Source organism: Oncorhynchus mykiss, chromosome 19 (genome assembly GCF_013265735.2).
Source record: "Oncorhynchus mykiss isolate Arlee chromosome 19, USDA_OmykA_1.1, whole genome shotgun sequence".
NCBI classification, from domain to species: Eukaryota; Metazoa; Chordata; class Actinopteri; order Salmoniformes; family Salmonidae; genus Oncorhynchus; species Oncorhynchus mykiss.
In genome coordinates, this window is record NC_048583.1 from 16592465 (window position 1) to 16612346 (window position 19882).

Below are 19882 nucleotides of genomic sequence, written 5' to 3' on the forward strand. Positions count from 1 at the left end.
CATTTGCAAACATTTCTAAAAACATGTTCACTTTGTCATTATGGGGTATTGTGTGGGTGAGATTTTGTATTAAAAATATTTAATACATTTTGAATTCAGGCTGTATTCAACAACATGTGGAATAAGTCAATGGGTATGACTACTTTCTGATGGCACTGTATGTGCCTTATACCGTGTATATCAAAAAATGTCTGGATGCAATATTCAACACTGAAATCTGTTACTCTCAGGGTTTGATCTAAACATCAGAAGCTATTGAGTAGAATGGTTACTTTCTATGTTATACAGTGGAATGGTTTTTCTGCTGGTGTATCTTGAGGTAGCTCCTTTGAGAACCTCTTCCCACAGTGTGTACAGTCTCTCCCATGTGGATCTTCAGGTGCACATTCAGCTGGTACTGACGGGATAATCTCTTCTCGCATTGGGGGCAGCTGTAGGGTTTCTCCCCTGTGTGGACCCTCTGGTGCCTCTTTAGGTTGAACGAGTGGGAGAAACTGGCCTGGCACAGATGGCAGCTGAACGATTTCTCCACCATGTGCATCCTCTGGTGGATCTCCACCTCTATGGGGAAACTGAAGGAATTCTCACAGAATGAACACGGGAAGCGCTTCTCTTAGGCGCTGTCACCTTTACTGATGCCTTCTCTACTACTCTCATTTGTCAATGGGCTTGTGTAGCCATTTAGTGTTGATGTACTGGCATTGTCTGAGGACTGGTTTAACGTTATGAGAGTGTGAGGAGGATGAAGGCCAGGGCGTGTATGTGTTGTTGCAGGGTCCATGTTCCAGTTGATAGATCCTTTAGAAGGCAGGCTGAAGGCAGAACCTGCTAGGGGGTTAACCTTCGACACCATCCGTTTTTCTGAATCACAAGTATGGGAGCAGGACGAAGCATCGCTAGCCGAGTCTGTGTCTGTTCTCTCCCACCACATATGGACACCTACCTGTCCCCGCAGACCAAATCTACGCCTCGGGCCTGGTCTCAGACAGTTTGCTGTCATGGAGACTAAGATTGGATGTTGTTTTGTGTTTGACAGTCTGTTTCTGGTTAACAGTATTGTACCGCAGCTCAGAGTTGAGGATGCTGTCCCATCCACTGATCTCCACTATGTCGCCTATGGTCCTGGCCTGCCTAGTGATGTCATCCCTAGAGCCCTTGGCTGCACCTCTCTGGGAATCCAAGTTGGCCACCCAGTCTCCACTATTAGCCTCCAGCCAAACACCTGCAGGAAGATGTTAGAAAATAGACTTTACAAACATGGCAGAGAAAACTCTTGTTTCAAGTTTATACATTATAACGTGTGTTTTTGGATGTAAACATAGGTTGCATTGATTTCATTTTATGAATGCTGAAAATTCTGAAAAATTCCCAGGTGCATCACTATTCCCAATGAAGATCTATTACTGTATGTAGGCTATATGTATTTCTCCCTTACCTTATCCCCTATCTTTAGTCCACTTAGCAGATCAATGCTCTCTGGTCCATCTTCTATTGTCTCCTCTTTAATCAGCAACAGATCAGGCTTCCATTCCTCCATGTCTACTGACTATAAGAGATACAGAGTGAGAGGATGTTGGATCAAGAAATCTGATATGAGCACCCTGCTATGGAACATCTTCTGATTGGGATTGCTATGAGTACTATGCAAACATGTTAGTTGATTTGCTTACTCAACACTCTTTTTAATGGTTTGATAATTCAAAGACATGGTCCCACACTTAAGACAAATTGAATCAATACCTGGGCCTGTATCCACAAAGCGTCTGAGTAGAATTGCTGATCTAGCATCTTTCCATTTAATTATATTCATTATGATCTAAAAGGCTAAACTGATCATAGATCAGCATTCCTGCTCTGAGAGGCTTTGTGGATAAGGGCCCAGACCTAATACCATTCAGACAGTAGTTCACAGTGGGCTCACCTCAGTGAGACTGTGTGTGGTCCTGTGCTGCTCAACTGGTTCCTCTGTGGTTTCGGGAGGAAGTGTAGCCCTGTTGTCAGGACCCTAGTATGCGGAAAGGCAGTTGGAGTTCGCCAGTCCCCTCTGCACCACCAGTATAGGAACGCTAGCTTGGTGTGCAACGTTCGGTGGTGGTGAGTATAACCAGAGATACTGTTATATGACCTCTGGCATAATTTAGCTAACGTTATTGCTGGTTAAGTAGCTATCTAGTCATTTTTGGCGTCATCACTGCAAGCGATCATCATTCTCAAAGCCGCTGTTTACTTCTGAAGATCACTTTAGCACCGCCCAAAAAACACGATTTAAATTCGACACAAACCTTCAAATAGGTATGTAATGACACATTATATAAACTCTTTATATAGTGTTTTATTTATATTTTATTGGCGATAAGGTGATAAGTTGGACAGATCGAGTGAAAGAAAGCAATTTTCCCACACATCTCTCCTCACTATCACGCATTAGTTTCGCTTCCCCACCCGCCATTTAAAAAAAGACCCGATGGGGCTCATTGCCTGCTTGAATCATGCAGAAACGGGCAGCATGGGGGTCAAATCAAATCAAATCACATTTTATTTGTCACATACACATGGTTAGCAGATGTTAATGCGGGTGTAGCGAAATGCTTGTGCTTCTAGTTCCGACAATGCAGTAATAACAAGTAATCTAACTAACAATTCCAAAACTACTGTCTTGTACACAGTGTAAGGGGATAAAGAATATGTACATAAGGATATATGAATGAGTGATGGTACAGAGCAGCATAGGCAAGATACAGTAGATGGTATCGAGTACAGTATGTACAAATGAGATGAGTATGTAAACAAAGTGGCATAGTTTAAAGTGGCTAGTGATACATGTATTACATAAGGATACAGTCGATGATATAGAGTACAGTATATACGTATGCATATGAGATGAATAATGTAGGGTAAGTAACATTATATAAGGTAGCATTGTTTAAAGTGGCTAGTGATATACAGTGCCTTGCGAAAGTATTCGGCCCCCTTGAACTTTGCGACCTTTTGCCACATTTCAGGCTTCAAACATAAATATAAAACTGTATTTTTTTGTGAAGAATCAACAACAAGTGGGACACAATCATGAAGTGGAACGACATTTATTGGATATTTCAAACTTTTTTAACAAATCAAAAACTTAAAAATTGGGCGTGCAAAATGATTCAGCCCCTTTACTTTCAGTGCAGCAAACTCTCTCCAGAAGTTCAGTGAGGATCTCTGAATGATCCAATGTTGACCTAAATGACTAATGATGACAAATACAATCCACCTGTGTGTAATCAAGTCTCCGTATAAATGCACCTGCACTGTGATAGTCTCAGAGGTCCGTTAAAAGCGCAGAGAGCATCATGAAGAACAAGGAACACACCAGGCAGGTCCGAGATACTGTTGTGAAGAAGTTTAAAGCCGGATTTGGATACAAAAAGATTTCCCAAGCTTTAAACATCCCAAGGAGCACTGTGCAAGCGATAATATTGAAATGGAAGGAGTATCAGACCACTGCAAATCTACCAAGACCTGGCCGTCCCTCTAAACTTTCAGCTCATACAAGGAGAAGACTGATCAGAGATGCGGCCAAGAGGCCCATGATCACTCTGGATGAACTGCAGAGATCTACAGCTGAGGTGGGAGACTCTGTCCATAGGACAACAATCAGTCGTATATTGCACAAATCTGGCCTTTATGGAAGAGTGGCAAGAAGAAAGCCATTTCTTAAAGATATCCATAAAAAGTGTTGTTTAAAGTTTGCCACAAGCCACCTGGGAGACACACCAAACATGTGGAAGAAGGTGCTCTGGTCAGATGAAACTAAAATGTAACTTTTTGGCAACAATGCAAAACGTTATGTTTGGCGTAAAAGCAACACAGCTCATCACACTGAACACACCATCCCCACTGTCAAACATGGTGGTGGCAGCATCATGGTTTGGGCCTGCTTTTCTTCAGCAGGGACAGGGAAGATGGTTAAAATTGATGGGAAGATGGATGGAGCCAAATACAGGACCATTCTGGAAGAAAACCTGATGGGAGTCTGCAAAAGACCTGAGACTGGGATGGAGATTTGTCTTCCAACAAGACAATGATCCAAAACATAAAGCAAAATCTACAATGGAATGGTTCAAAAATAAACATATCCAGGTGTTAGAATGGCCAAGTCAAAGTCCAGACCTGAATCCAATCGAGAATCTGTGGAAAGAACTGAAAACTGCTGTTCACAAATGCTCTCCATCCAACCTCACTGAGCTCGAGCTGTTTTGCAAGGAGGAATGGGAAAAAATTTCAGTCTCTCGATGTGCAAAACTGATAGAGACATACCCCAAGCGACTTACAGCTGTAATCGCAGCAAAAGGTGGCGCTACAAAGTATTAACTTAAGGGGGCTGAATAATTTTGCACACCCAATTTTTCAGTTTTTGATTTGTTAAAAAAGTTTGAAATATCAAATAAATGTTGTTCCACTTCATGATTGTGTCCCACTTGTTGCTGATTCTTCACAAAAAAATACAGTTTTATATCTTTATGTTTGAAGCCTGAAATGTGGCAAAAGGTCGCAAAGTTCAAGGGGGCCGAATACTTTCGCAAGGCACTGTAACTCTTGTTTGCTCTTTCAGGCCCACAAAGGCAACAAGAAAGAAGTTGCTACATTAACTGTTTCTCTGGGATTTGAACTCTCAAACTCTGGTTTGGGGAGCAAACACCATAACCACTACTCTACCAGACAGACAGAGACTAAATGTTAAGGGATACTTCAAAATGCACACATCAAAGACAACATTTCAGAGGTTGGAGAATGGTGTGGGGGCTTGTACTTCTTGGATCCACCAACCGTTCCTCAATCTTCTTCTGATGACTACAAACATAGATTATGAATCTTCAAAACCTACACTATAGAATGGATGTTTTTAGGAACGGGGGACGAAATTCGAAAGGGGCATGTTTCCAATTACCAGAAAATAGACCCTAGAAATGTTATTCCATCATCTTAATATTTGAACTTTGTCCCTTCATTTGCCTACTACTGTCTATAAGCTATCATAACATGTGGGGTTTTTCTTGCGGACAAGGTATCGGAACACTTTTGAATGGTCTACAAAGCATGCCCCCACGTCAAAGTTGTTTTTTTTGCAGACAAGGTTTATATTGTTACTCCACGACATAGTATGTTATCACAACTCTATTAAAAGGACATTCTATGCAAGGTGTCAATTCGGTCCTTCTATTTGATGGGAACTAGCCCATAAGAAGTACTGCCAAATTCTCTAAAACGGAGGCAGCTTATGGTAGAGAAATTAACATTAAATTCTCTGCAACAGCTCTGGTGGACATTCCTACAGTCAGCATGCCAACTGCATATTCAACTTGAGACTTATGTGGCATTTTAGTAGCCTTGTATTGACCCCTAGCACAAGGTGCACCTGTGTAACGATCATGCTGTCAGCTTCTTGATATGCCACACCTGTCAGATGGATTATCTTGGCAAAGGAGAAATGATCACTAATGGGGATGTAAACAAATCTGTGCACAAAAGTTGAGAAAAGCTTTTTGTGTGTATGGAACATTTCCGGGGTCTTTTATTTCAGCTCATGCAACGAATTGTTTACATGTTAACCAACACTTTACAAAGCTAAATGTTAGCGATTCCCATTACACAAGCTTGAACATTTAGCTCTACGCTAACCTCACCAGGTGGCAGTGAATATTTCCTATAAAAAAAATCTGTATCAGCCTATCAAAGACCTTGAACTTTTTCTCCACAAACCAATGGAATTTCTTAAAATAGAACAACTTGGCCACTTTTAAACCTCAATTCAAGGTTTACTTTTGTTCCTCTTCACTTGGTCTGTCTCAGGTGTAGATTGACAATATTACATAATCGTCGCATCCTTGACTAGGAGACTTACTAAAGTAAAATGTTTGTATATAAGTCCCACGTTTTTGCTTACCCGTTTCACATACATCCATGTGTTTTTACAGAGAAAAGACGAGGTCTGTACAACATTTAAATTGATCGTACATTGTAAAAAAAGAAAAAAAATCAGTATCGTGGAATTGTCATGTAAGGTAACCATCATTGCTTTCCAGGTGGCAAACCGCGCAGAAGCGGTTTAGTAAACAAACCCGCGGTTAATATACACTGGCGAACACCCCTCGCTGCCGGCCTTTTTGGTAAGGAAAATATTGTTCACTGCTGTTCCACATGTGACGAAGTGGATGATTATAATACATACATCATTGTATATGTAGGTCTACACGTCTATGTAATAGAGCATATACTATAGTAGTGACGATTATTTATGTAGCAGTGCCAGTAGCCTATGTACCAGTCTACATTTTTACATTGAATTAATGGATTTCACATGAGGGCTCAAGGAGTGATTTGTTTAATTTATGTAGGTCTATAGCCTCTCACACACATTGTCGAAGTGAATTGAAGTGTACCATACAAAGTCCCATATGCATTAATAAGTTAAAGCATAAGGATGACACTATCTGAAGTGAATTAATGTAGACTAGCTATATTCGTGATCGGAATTCCTATATTACAGAGTAATGAGAATCGAAGTTGGATAACTTTGTCAAATAGAAGTAATTCACCATCTGATACTGCTAAGTGTCTTCCTCCATTTAAGACTGTCGATTTGGAATATTTTACATATAGTAGGCTAAGTGTGGGTTCGGATCCGGAGTCACAATACACTTTCTAAATAACTGCAATACTCCCATCTGTAGGATGATGGTGAGAGTGCAACCTGTAATCCTACTCTATTACACTTGAATGCTCGTCGAGTCAAATAACGTGACGAAGTAGATGATTATAAATATGCATATAAAACGTAGGCCTACATTTATGTGTACAAGTCCATATAATATAGCCTATGCAATATGATTATTAGGCCATAGCAGATTGTTTGTCTGCAAGGCTGAAGAAAAAGGTAGCTCCTTATTAAATTAATTATTAATCTTAATTTTCAAACTGTTGGCTGTAGGCTACGTCCCTTAACACAAAATAAATTGAATTTCAAAGGGGGGGGATCTCAAGTGAGATTCGAACCGAGCTAATCACAATTTGAGCAGTAAATCAAATACACAATGTAGTTGCTATGATTATCAGTGTGCGGTTATACTTCTGTTAAGGACGCTTCCATGAAAAATTGTTGAAACATTTTAATTTGTAAATACACAATTTATTACAGGAAACAAGGCCACCTGGTGAGATTAGCATAGAATTACATGTGCAAGTTTATGTAATGGGAACAGCTAACATGAAGCCTTTAATCACGTGCATCTACGTCAATGATTTTAATTGGCGGATGCTTCAATTTAACCTTGGCTCCGGAGCGTTTACCCATCCCCACTACGTTTGCGTCCTATAATGTGGTTACAGAATGACTTCATGGTTGTTAAACCCTACATGGAGAACTTAAATATGATGGGAAAGGGGGATACCCAGTCAGTTGTACAACTGAATGCATTAAAATGTGTCTTCCGCATTTAGAGATGTGTGTAAATATAAGTCCACTATGATAAGTCAAGTCAGACAAACCTGACTAAACTATTTGGACATGTAGAGTAGGTGTTTGTTAGTGTGGGTATGTGTAGGTATATTTAGTAAGCATATACTGGTTATAGAGTATATGGGTGTATGCAGAATAAGGGTGAGATTAGATGTGATGTACAGTACCAGTCAAAAGTTGACACACCTACTCATTCCATTAAAAAAAAAAACTTTTCTACATTGTAGAATAATAGAAGACATCAAAACTAGGACATAACACATGGAATTGTGTAGTAACCAAAAAAGTGTTAAACAAATGAAAATACTTGAGATTCTTCAAAGTAATCACCCTTTGCCTTGATGATAGCTTTGCATTCTCTCAACCAGCTTCATGAGGTAGTCACCTGGAATGCCTTTCAATTAACAGGTGTGCCTTGTTCAAAGTTAATTTGTGGAATTAATTTCCTTAATGTGTTTGGGCCAATCAGTTGTGTTGTGACAAGGTAGGGGTGGTATACAGAAGATAGCCCTATTTGGTAAAAGACCAAGTCCATTTTATGGTAAGAACAACTAAGCAAAGAGAAACGACAGTCCATCATTACTTTAAGAAATGAAGGTCAGTCAATGCGGAACATTAAGAACTTTGAACGTTTCTTCAAGTGCAGTCGCAAAACCCATCAAGCGGTATGATGAAACCTAGAGTTACCTCTGCTGCAGAGGATAAGTTCATTAGTTAACTGCACCTCAGATTGCAGCCCAAATAAATGATTCACAGAGTTCAAATAACAGTTCTCAACAGCAACTGTTCAGATGAGACCGTGTGAATCTGGCCTTCATGGTTGAATTGCTGCAAAGAAAGCACTACTAAAGGACACCAATAAGAAGAGACTTGCTTGGGCCAAGAAACACGAGCAATGGACATTACACCTGTGGAAATCTGTCCTTTGGTCTGACGAGTCCAAATCTGAGATTTTTTGTTCCAACCGCCGTGTCTTTGTGAGACGAAGAGTAGGTGAACGGATGATCTCCGCATGTGTGGATCCCAGTGTGGAGGTGTGATGGTGCTTTGCTGGTGACACTGTCAGTGATTTATTTAGAATTTAAGGCACACTTAACCAGCATGGCTACCACAGCATTCTGCAGCGATATGTCATGCCATCTGGTTTGTGCTTAGTGGGACTATAATTTGTTTTACAAGAGGGCAATGACCCAACACACCTCCAGGCTGGGTAAGGGCTATTTGACCAATAAGGAGAGTGATGGACTGCTGCAACAGATAACCTGGCCTCAACCCAGTTGAGATGGTTTGGGATAAGTTGGATGGCAAAGTAAAGGAAAATCAGCCAACAAGTGCTCAGCATATGTGGGAAATCCTTCAAGACTGTTGGAAAAGCATTCTTCATGAAGCAGGTTGAGAGAATACCAAGAGTGTGCAAAGCTGTCATCAAGGCAAAGGGTGATTACTTTGAAGAATCTCAAGTATTTTCATTTGTTTAACACTTTTTTGGGTACTACATATGTGTTATTGTATAGTTTTGATGTCTTCACAATGATTAAACAATGTAGAAAATAGTAAAATAAAGAAACCCTTGAATGAGTAGGTGTTTCCAAACTTTTGACTGGTACTGATTACTAAAGAATCACCAAAATGGGACTTTTCATTCTATTGAACATAACACATTAAGTACACTATTAAAAATGAAAGCGGGCATTTCCTAACATCATGTAGACTATTCAGTACAAACTCAATATGTAACAGACATTTTAGGCTTATATATCACACAATGTCTGGATGCAATATTCTACCCAGGAATATTCAACACTGAAATCTGTTAATCTCATTATTCCAAATGCATCTGTGGATCTTTTTTGCAGACAACAATTAAAATTAAACTTTGTCTTTAATGCAGGGTTTGATCTAAATGTAATAAGCTTTAAAGTAGAATGGTTTACATTTTATAGAGTGGGATGGTTTTTCTGATGGTGTATCCTGAGGTAGGTCCTCTCCGAGAACCTCTTCCCGCAATGCGTACAGGCAAACGGCCTTTCCCCCGTGTGGACCTTCAGGTGCCTCTTCAGGCTGCCAGCCTGGGTGAAGCGCATGTGACACTGGGGGCAGCTGTAGGGTTTCTCGCCTGTGTGGACCCTCTGGTGCCTCTTCAGGTCACCAGCCTGGGTGAAGCGCATGTGACACTGGGGGCAGCTGTAGGGTTTTTCCCCTGTGTGGACTCTCTGGTGGATCTCCACCTTCTGGGAGCAGCTGAAGCCTTTCTTACAGAACATGCAAAGGAACCGTTTCTCTTTACTATTGCCTGATGTTGCTCCCCCTCGCGGAGCCTGGGCTCTAGGCCTGTCGTTTGAGTTCAATACCTGATCGAAAGGGACGAGGCCGTTTGAATCGGAAGGCCCCATTGAGGTGGACACTGGCTCACGATCCCTGAATGAGTGTAAAGGGGAGTGGGTTGTGACAATTGGATTTGTCTCTAATCTTCCCCTGTAATCTAAGAAATATCTGCCCTGTGAGTGTCCTTCTCCTAGGTGACTATCTGGATTCAGTGTTGGAGGAATGTCGCCTTCCACTTTCACAGTCACCTCATCTACGACCAGACCCTCCCCTTTCTTATCTAGGCACCCTTCAGAGTATACACTACTACTGTACTGGTTCCAGTCCCCTCTAGACAGATCAGTCTGTGTCTCTAAACCCAAGAGCATGTTGCCAGAATCCATCTCTGTAGCATAGGAACAAGACGGATCATCACCGCCAGTGTCTAACACATCACTATCACCATGGGAATGAACTGTCCTTTGGCTATGGGGAAATACCGGTATATATTCTGAGCCAGGAGCAGGAGGACAGCCCATTCTCCTCAGCCCCAGTCTCTCTGGGTCTGATCTGTGGTCAGATCCTGTATGTAAGAGCCTGTGTGTTACAGTTAAAGTCTCGGTGTCTGTCTCTGACTTGAGGATATCGTTCGGCGTTCCACTGACCTCTGCGATACTACATTGGGTCCTGGGCTGCCCTGGGGTGGTGGTGGGGTCCTCTGTGGCTACAAGGGGCACTCCATCTACCCCAGTCTGGATTTCTCTGCTGTGCCGTGGGTTCTCATCTCCTTCAGATCTCTCTAGCTTGACCCCAGGACCTGCAGCCTTTGCATCTTCAGACTGAGAAGACGAGAGGAGGTTATTACCGGAACATTAGTTGAGTTGCTGTAGGGCCTCACAAGCTCCCCTTTGGAAGATACATGAGGATGTACATGTAAGCAAGTGAATAGATGAGGGGAGCCTTTCTTAAATAAATGGGCCATATTTGATTTGCAAAAGGAACTGTAATTTGTTTTTCAATGCCACACTAACCTCTATCACGATAACGTGCTGGGTTGAGGTTCTACTACCCTCATCAACAGTGATTGGCTGGTCATCTCTCCATGTATTGTGTCCCACTGGCTTCACAAAGCTCCTTTGGCCTCCAGTTAGATGTCCTTCACCTGAGAGAGTGATTGGAGAAGAGAGGTGGTTAGGTTAACTACTCAATGCTCAACGCTATAATTGTACACTATTGACACGGTCTAGAAAATGATGTAAAGTAACACTTCTTATAACTTCTTGATATACTATTTATTGATTGATGTATTATGTCCCATGCATCATTGCTTTCATTGAGTAAATAATAAGAAAATTGTTTTAATTTAGCAAATAATTAGAAACGCAGGAAATCAAGAATCTGGTTAGAATATGAGTGTCAGATAGCTAAGTAAATCTGGGGAATTAATACATACTATCCAAAAACTGACCAAGAACTAATTTTGGATAAACACCTGAACACATGTGCAGAGAGGCTATAGACTAACACCGAATAATGTGATTTAACCAAAACATTTGGTATCTATTGTACTAGTAGTTACAGGTGTGGCTATACAAAATGTAGTCAGAGATTTTTCAACTAATCCGGTATTGGCGATACTATCTTCATCCTCAATTAGTGGAAACAGGAGTCTCATAAAATGTCTGTCCAGTTGCAGGGGTTCTGTTTGAATTTAGAAAATGCTCCGTTATTAAAATAAATACTTTTTTGGGGTCCATTAACTAATCCAACAATGTTCAATCCTGTGTTTTTCAAATCTTCTCTCACTGGTTGAGTTCGTTTTGAATGACCCACCAGAGTTTGGACATTTTAGACCATTCCATTGGTCCATAAATTAATCTTCACTTACCAGATGCAGCACCGCCAAGCAAAATTAACTCCACCATTGATTGAGACAGGTGAGTCCACCCCAAACTGTCTAACGTCATGATGACAGACACCGGTCTTGGCTACTTCATGGACCAAAAATCGGATTGAATTTAGAAAATGTACAGTTTTAAAGTTAAACGGACTCCCTGCAACTGGACACTAACATTTTTATTAGACTCCTGTTTCCACAAATCAAGGACGAAAATAGTATCGCCAATACCAGGTGAGATTAGTTCATCTCTGGCGACGTTTTGTAGAGCCACGCCAGTAACTACGAGTATAATGGTCCAAAACATATTTGGTTGAATCACATTCATTATCTGGTGTTACAATCTGTACCTAGTGCAGAGGGAAACGGGGAGATAGGCACTGTGCTATACACTAGGGGCGACAGGCAGCGCACCGTCGTCGTCCTCCTGCAAAAATGTACCTCTTGCCATTCCTCTGTATCGATCGAGGATCTTGACACTACTGGGACGACTGGCGAGGACGCGCTCTCGCATTGTCCTCTCTGCGCGCTCCCGGGCCACCTTAACTTCCAGTAGTTTCCTTCGCAATGCCCTGTTTTCTTTCTGGCTTTGAGTTATTTCCAAACGAAACACTGCATAGTCCTCGTCTACGAGTTTACAGATCTCTGCCACGGCGGCATTCGCTAGCACCTCCATGATGGAGGCTATTTGAGTGTGAAAAACCATACAGTTAGCCATTGTTAGCAGCTAGCGTTATCTAGATAATATCAATCAACCAAGCCCCGTCTCCAACGCGAATTAAAGATGACCTAGGGTAAATATGTGATGCAGTGCAGTTAAGTCATATTTAGACTTCCAGGGTGTTAACAAGCGTCTAAATCACAACAATAAAAACGTTAATAAAAACGTAAATGTTTTTACCACTGAAGCAGGCAAGAATAACAAGCTAAGTACTTCCAGGTCACGGATTTTTGTAATCCTTCAGAATAAGAATCCTTTCCTATTACTTTGTACATTAATAATTAAGGCGAAAATGTGCAGAATTGTCGATATTTTATACTAGTTATCATACAACCAATAATTACAAGTATTTCTAAAATATATTTTGATTGTACTTAATTTTATGTTTTCAATCCTAAATGGTCTATTTTTTTTGTGTGTGTATCATTTATTGCACCTTACATCATTTTCTGTATGCAGTAAAAGGGGGATCCATTTTAGTCAGGGTCACTTTAGTTTCAAATCCAGAGTTAACACCCAGAGGAATTTGGGTAGGGTAGGCCGTCATTGTAAATAAGAATTGGTTCTTAACTGACTTGCCTAGTGAAATAAAGGTTAAATATATATTTGTTTAAATACATGCAAAAAAGCATCCATAACCATATGTCATTCTTTATAAAAGGTTAATAAATGTGGCATAACCGTGTGACAATCACCAATGTCAAATGTGACATAACCCACTGTCAAATGATATAAACACGTGCTTTATAAAGGGTGACATGTTGTGCTGAAGGATGGCAATATGCTCTAATGGGATGTCATGTTACACCTAATCTCGTTCCCAGACACTTCCGCCCTAATGTGCGGAAGGTCTGGTGGACCAACGCATCAAACTTGGCCTTCATTAGTTAGGATTAGGTTTAAAATCACGTAAGAAAATAAATTGTGGAAATGGCCGGGTTTAGCCATAATTATGACTTTGTTTAGTGATGACATATGTTATACTCAGTAAGGTCACTCCTATAGAATTCTATGGTCACTCCCACTAAGGCCAACTTTGAATGGTTGATATCCCAGGTTTATACAGTATGTGCTGTGTGTGCAATAGCCAACACTTACCTTGATGAAAGCCCCCAACCGAAAGAAATTGTCTTTCTTCTGGAACCAAGTTACATGTTCCTCAGTACAGAAACACACACACACACATACGCACAACAAAAATTAGCCATATGCGCAGGTGCTAAGCCCAGTCATGTCTTTGACACATTCCCCCACTAAAAGATCAGTCACAAAATGTTGGCAACATTGTAACAGGTTGTAATCAAGCCCTGGTCTCCAGCATGGGAACACTAGAGTAATACCTGGTGCGGTAATTTCAGGTTGGACTACTCCCAAATCTTCTTGGTTCTGACACACACACACACACACACAATTTTGCAGGTCCATCAACCCATTTTAAATACCTCTCACAGCATACACCTGTGGATCATGAGAGATCCTTCATAAATCAGCAGACTGTAAATAACCTATTTATTGACACTTTATGTAGTGTTCTGTATTACTTAGTTTGAAGTGAAAGTCAGTCATTCATAACACATCCATAAAGACGCTATAATGCATGACGCTGTACTTAATTTAAAGTCAGACCACTTTGGTCATTTATAACACATACATAAAACCTTAATGATGTGAACACAAATGTATTATCACGTTGGGAATTATAACTAACAGCTAAAACAAATACACATTAAAGACATGTTTCAAAAAATATAATAATGCGATTACATTGAACATTACACAGGGCTGTGAATAGTGTAGCTTGTCAGTGAGATGGCGGACAAATGGTTCTTGCCTCTCTTCCTGCTGGAGGTACTGCTTGTTGGTTTCAACCTTTAATGTAACATAGAAAGTTAACAGATCTGTTAGGAAATGCCTTTTGTCACACATCCTGGATAAGGGCATTTCTGTGCCCTGCCAGAAACTCTAAATGGGAAGATGGGGAAACTCCAATTTGTATTATTATATTCCTCTTTCATTCACAAATCTCATGATGTCGCTGTATATAGGGGGATTTGTATTTAGCTGAGCCTGCTAGCTAGTTACATTTCGAATAGGTAGCATTCGCTGTGAAGTCACCAAAATGATTTGAAATAACTATTTAGGAAGGAGCTATAGTATTTCATCTAACTCAACACTAACTTTTTTTAAAGGTTGAGTTTGTAGTAAACTAAATTACAATAAATTAAGTTTTCCGCTGTCCAGTGGCAGCACAAGTGGGAATTTGATTTGCGAACGCGTCATGTCAGCAACACTAAAAAAGTACTTTCGTGTAGTGGAATTTGAGATTTTCAGAATAAAAGTCCCCCATGTAATAGTGGCAACCACTCATATGAAAAATAATTGTCTAAAAAATGTAACAATTATTTATTTGTTCATATTTAAGTGACATTTCCATTAAGGTCAAATAAATGCCCCCAATGCGAATCACTGTATATGGAATACACATAGGCTTAGAGCATGAACTATTCTGTGTGCCGTAGTAAAATAATTGTTGAGAATATTCAGGGACTGTAGAATGAACAGCGCATTCGAAAAGTATTCAGACCCCTTGACTTTACACATTTTGTTACGTTACAGCCTTATTCTATAATTGATTAAATTGTGTCTCCCCCCAATCTTCACACAATACCCTATAACAACAAAGCAAAAACAGCTTTTTAGAAATGTTTGCACATTTCTAAAAATAAAATCTAAAATATCACATTTACATAAGTATTCAGACCCCTTTACTCAGTACTTTGAGTAAAGGGTACCATTGGCAACGATTACAGCTTCGAGTCTAATTGGGTATGGCGCTACAAGCTTGGCACACCTGTATTTGGGGAGTTTCTCCCATTCTTGTCTGCAGAGCCTTTCAAGCTCTGTCAAGTTGGATGGGGAGGTGGTGGTTCCATACCTCTTCCATTTAAGAATGAGGCCACTGGTACCCTTCCCCAGATCTGTGCCTCGACACAATCCTGTCTCGGGGCTCTATGGACAATTACTTCGAACTCATGCATACATACATACAGTACCAGTCAAAAGTTTGGACACCTACTCATTCCAGGGTTTCTTTATTTTTACTATTTTCTACATTGTAGAATAATAGTGAAGACATCAACTATGAAGTAACACATATGGAATCATGTAGTAACCAAAAAAAGTGTTAAACAAATCAAAATATATTTTGTATTTGAGATTCTTCAAATTAGCCATCCTTTGCCTTCGACAGCTTTGCATTCTCTCAACCAGCTTCATGATGTCACATGGAATGCATTTCAATTAACAGGTGTGCTTGTTAAAAGTTAATTTGTGAAATGTCTTTCCTTCTTAATGCGTTTGAGCCAATCAGTTGTGTTGTGACCAGGTAGCGGTGGTATACAGGAGATAGCCCTATTTGGTAAAAGACCAAGTAAAATTGAGACTTTTGGTTTTAACTGCCGTGTCTTTGTGTGACGCAGAGTCGATGAATGGATGATCTCGGCATGTGTAGTTCCCACCGTGAAGCATGGAGGAGGTGGTGTGATGGTGCTTTGCTGGTGACACTATCTGATTTATTTTGAATTCAAGGCACACTTAACTAGCATGGCTACCACAGCATTCTGCAGCGATACGCCATCCCATCTGGTTTGCACTTAGTGGAACTATAATTTGTTTTTCAACAGGAGAATGACCCAACACACCTCCAGGCTATGTAAGGGCTATTTGACGAAGAAGGAGAGTGATGGAGTGCTGCATCAGATAACCTGGTCTCCACAATCACCTGACCTCAACCCAGTTAAGATTGTTTGGGATGAGTTAGACTGCAGAGTGAAGGAAAAGCAGCCAACAAGTGCTCAGCACATGTGGGAAATCCTTCAAGACGGTTGGAAAAGCATTCCAGGTGAAGCAGGTTGAGAGAATGCCAAGAGTGTGCAAAGCTGTCATCAAGGCAAAAGGGTGGCTACTTTGAAGAATCTAAAAAATAAAATATATTTTGATTTGTTTAACACTTTTTGGGTTACTACATGACTCCACGCATATATATGTATGCCTTATTACACAATGTCTGGATGCAATATAATATTCAAATATTAAACAAATCTATATATGCCTTCAGGAGAATGCCCTCTCTCCTGTGTGGACCTTTAGGTGCATCTTCAGCTGGTGCTGGCGGGAGAACCTCTTCTCACACATCTGGCAGCTAAAGGGTTTCTCCCCTGAGTGGACTCTCTGGTGCCTCTTCAGGTCACCAGCCTGAGCAAAGCGCATTTGACACTGGGTACAGCTGAAGGGTTTCACCCCTGTGTGGACCCTCTGGTGCCTCTTCAGGTGGCCAGCCTGGGCAAAGCGCATGTGACACTGGGTACAGCTGAAAGGTTTCACCCCTGTGTGGATCCTCTGATGGATCTCCACCTTCTGGGTGCAGCTGAAGCCTTTGCTACAGAACATGCAGAGGAACCGTTTCTCTTTACTATTGCCTAATGTGGCTCCCCCACCCTGAGTCTGGGCTCTAGCCCTGATGTTTGAGTTCAATACCTGATCGAAAAGGACACGGCCTTGTAAATCGCAAGGCGCAATCGACGTGGACACTGGGTCGCGATCCCTGAGCATGTCTAAAGGGGAGTGTGTCACAACATTTAGATTTGTCTCTAAACTGTAATCTAAGAAATCTCTGCCCTGTGAGAGTCCTGCACAAGCTGCATTCCAAGTGGGAGAAACGTCACCCTCCACTTTCACAGTCACTTCATCTACCACTATAACCTCCCCTTTCTTATCCAGGCACCCTTCAGAGTATACACTACTACTGTGCTGGTTCCAGTCCCCTCTAGACGGATCAGCATGTGTCTCTAAATCTAAGGATATGTTGCCAGGGTCCATCTCTATAGCGTAAGAACAAGATTGATCATTGCCAGTTTCTAACGCGTCATCTGAGTCCCGATGGGAATGAACCAGGCTTTGGTTACCGTAAAGTAAATACTCTGAGCCGGGAGCAGGAGGACAGCCCAGTCTCCCCAGTCTCTCTGTGTCTGACCTGTCGTCAGATCCTGTGTGTAAAAGCCTTTGTGTCACAGTTAAAGTCTCTGACTCTGACCTAAGGATGGCATTCCGTGTTCCACTGACCTCCGTGATGCTGTGTCGGGAGCTGGGCTGCGCTGGGGTGGTGGCGGGGTCCTCCATTGCTACAGCCGCACCAGTCTGGATGTCTCTGCTGTGCTGTGGGTCCACTCCTCTCACCCCAGGACCTGCAGCCTTGGCATCTGCAGACTGACACATTAAGAGAGGAGGTTATTACCGGTACATGAGTTGAATAGGATAACAATGTCATAGGGAAGTCTCACAAGCTCAACCTTGGCAGATTAATAAGTATGTACATGTAAGCAAGTGAATAGCAGACGGGATAAACGGGACACATTTGATGTACTGTAATTCTGATGTAACACGATTACACTAACCTCTATCACGATAACATGCTGGGTTGAGGTTCCACTCCCCTCATCAACAGTGATTGGTTGGTCATCTGTCCATGTATTGTCTCCCACTGGCTTCACAAAGCTCCTGTGGCCTCCAGTGAGATGTCCTTCACCTGAGAAAATGATTGGGGGGGGGGGGAATGTAACCTTTATTTAACTAGGCAAGTCAGTTAAGAACAAATTCTTCTTTACAATGATAGCCTACCCAGGCCAAACCCGGACGATGCTGGGACAATTGTGCGCCACCCTATGGGACTCCCAATTACGGCCAGATGGGATACAGCCTGGATTCGAACCACTGACATGCTGTGCCTTAGACCGCTGCGCCACTCGGGAGCCAAGAGGTGGTTAGGTTAGGTACTTTCAATGCTCAACTCTATATTGTACACACTATTGACAGGTAACACTTCGCATAACTTATTGATATTGTAACGACCCTGGGTTTATAAGCGCGGAAATCGACCCTGCCGCACGAGCATGCTTTTGCGGCACAGTCGATAGCGCGCCGGACCTCAGGCTCGAAGGTTCGAGACCTGCTCCGTGCGGTTTCATTACAATATATTATTTATTGATCGATTATGTTCCATGCATCATATTGTTTTCAATTAGTAAATAATAGGACATGCAGTAAATCAATATGTTTAGAATATGATAGTGTCTTTGTGCAAGATGGCTAAGTAATTAAGGGAATTATTGCATCCGACCCCAAAAACAGACCAATTTCTGGTTAACGCGTCAAAAGTCACACACGCGCAGAGGGGTTGTCTCGGCCCAATGCTAAATGTACCTCTTGCCATTTCTTTGTATCGGTCCGGAATCTTGACAATTCTGGGACGACTGGTGACGACGCGCTGTTGCATTGTCCTCTCTGCACGCTCCCGTGCCACCTTCAATTCTAGTAGCTGTAGTTTCCTCCGCAATGCCCTATTTTCTTTCTGGCTTTGAGTTATTTCCAAACGAAACACTGCATAGTCGTCGTCTACAAGTTTACAGACATCTGCCACGGCTGCACTAGCTAGCACCTCCATGATGGAGGCTATTTGAGTGTGAAAAACCATAACGTTACAGTTAGTCATTGTTAGCAGCTAGCTATCGTTATCTATATAATATCAAGTCCTATCTACAACGCGAATTAAGTATGTGATTCTGTGCAGTTAAATTAGTCATATTTAGATTTCCAGTGTGTTAATAAACGTCTAAATAACGACTATAAAAACACTAACGTGGAAACTCACTGTTCACGTCCGTTTACTTCTTATTCTTTGGTGTCATGGCGTTTACACATTTTGTTTGTGCATGCCGCCACCTACTGTGAAAACATTGCACCGCCAACTAACCCAACACCTATATACCAACACACCATTCCAATAATTTGACCCTAACTGATCCTACACCAGGCCAACGGTGTTGTAACCCTTCTGTAGTAAAACCTCATACACCCAAGTATTTCAATGCAGCTGCCACCATCATTTTTTTAACATTCCAATTCTGCTGTGCAGTTGATAACCATGGCAATGAATGCTAAGAAGAAGCCAACCTTGAGTGAAGCACACATTTGTATCACTATGTATTGGCCTAGGCCTAGGCCTACTACTCACACTTAACTCATCATCCAGGTTCACTCCAGACCTGACTGCCCTTGACCAGCACAAAAACATCCTGTGGAGTACGGCATTAGCATCAAATAGCCCCCGCGATATGTAACTTTTCAGGGAAGTTAGGAACCAATATACACATGCTGTTAGGAAAGCAAAGGCTAGCTTTTTCAAACAGAAATTAGCATCCTGCAGCACAAACTCCAGAAAGTTCTGGGACACTAAAGTCCATGGAAAATAAGAGCACCTCCTCCCAGTTGCCTACTGCACTGAGGCTAGGAAACACTGTCACAACCGATAAATCCACAATAATTGAGAATTTCAATAAGCATTTTTCTACGGCTGGCCATGCTTTCCACCTGGCAACCCTTACCCTTGGTCAACAGCCCTGCACCC

General features: G+C 41.6%; 3 protein-coding genes across 6 annotated transcripts in view; all 3 read right to left on the reverse strand.

The window, feature by feature from the left end:
* Positions 1 to 19882, reverse strand: part of LOC110498480 (zinc finger protein 184-like) — a 350017-nt gene that overhangs the window by 127142 nt on the left and 202993 nt on the right. The window lies entirely within an intron of this gene.
* On the reverse strand, positions 37 to 13500 carry LOC110498528 (zinc finger protein 3-like). 3 transcript variants are annotated; one of them, XM_036953782.1, is made up of 5 exons: positions 12141 to 13500; positions 10834 to 10964; positions 10468 to 10641; positions 1436 to 1546; positions 37 to 1222 (listed from the first exon to the last, which is right to left on the reverse strand). In XM_036953782.1, the coding sequence occupies exons 1-5, from the start codon at positions 12415 to 12417 to the stop codon at positions 1115 to 1117; spliced, it is 801 nt and encodes a 266-aa protein (XP_036809677.1). In that variant the 5' UTR covers positions 12418 to 13500; the 3' UTR covers positions 37 to 1114. The 3 variants fall into 3 exon arrangements, with proteins under 3 accessions (XP_036809677.1, XP_036809675.1, XP_036809676.1); XM_036953780.1 differs by lacking the exons at positions 37 to 1222; positions 1436 to 1546 and having other exon boundaries at positions 8985 to 10641; positions 12141 to 13069; XM_036953781.1 differs by lacking the exons at positions 37 to 1222; positions 1436 to 1546; positions 12141 to 13500 and adding an exon at positions 11691 to 12110 and having other exon boundaries at positions 8985 to 10641.
* LOC110498535 (zinc finger protein 264) lies at positions 16342 to 19169 on the reverse strand. 2 transcript variants are annotated; one of them, XM_036953790.1, is made up of 3 exons: positions 18097 to 18671; positions 17874 to 18004; positions 16342 to 17685 (listed from the first exon to the last, which is right to left on the reverse strand). In XM_036953790.1, the coding sequence occupies exons 1-3, from the start codon at positions 18194 to 18196 to the stop codon at positions 16534 to 16536; spliced, it is 1383 nt and encodes a 460-aa protein (XP_036809685.1). In that variant the 5' UTR covers positions 18197 to 18671; the 3' UTR covers positions 16342 to 16533. The 2 variants fall into 2 exon arrangements, with proteins under 2 accessions (XP_036809685.1, XP_036809684.1); XM_036953789.1 differs by lacking the exon at positions 18097 to 18671 and adding an exon at positions 18679 to 19169 and having other exon boundaries at positions 16344 to 17685.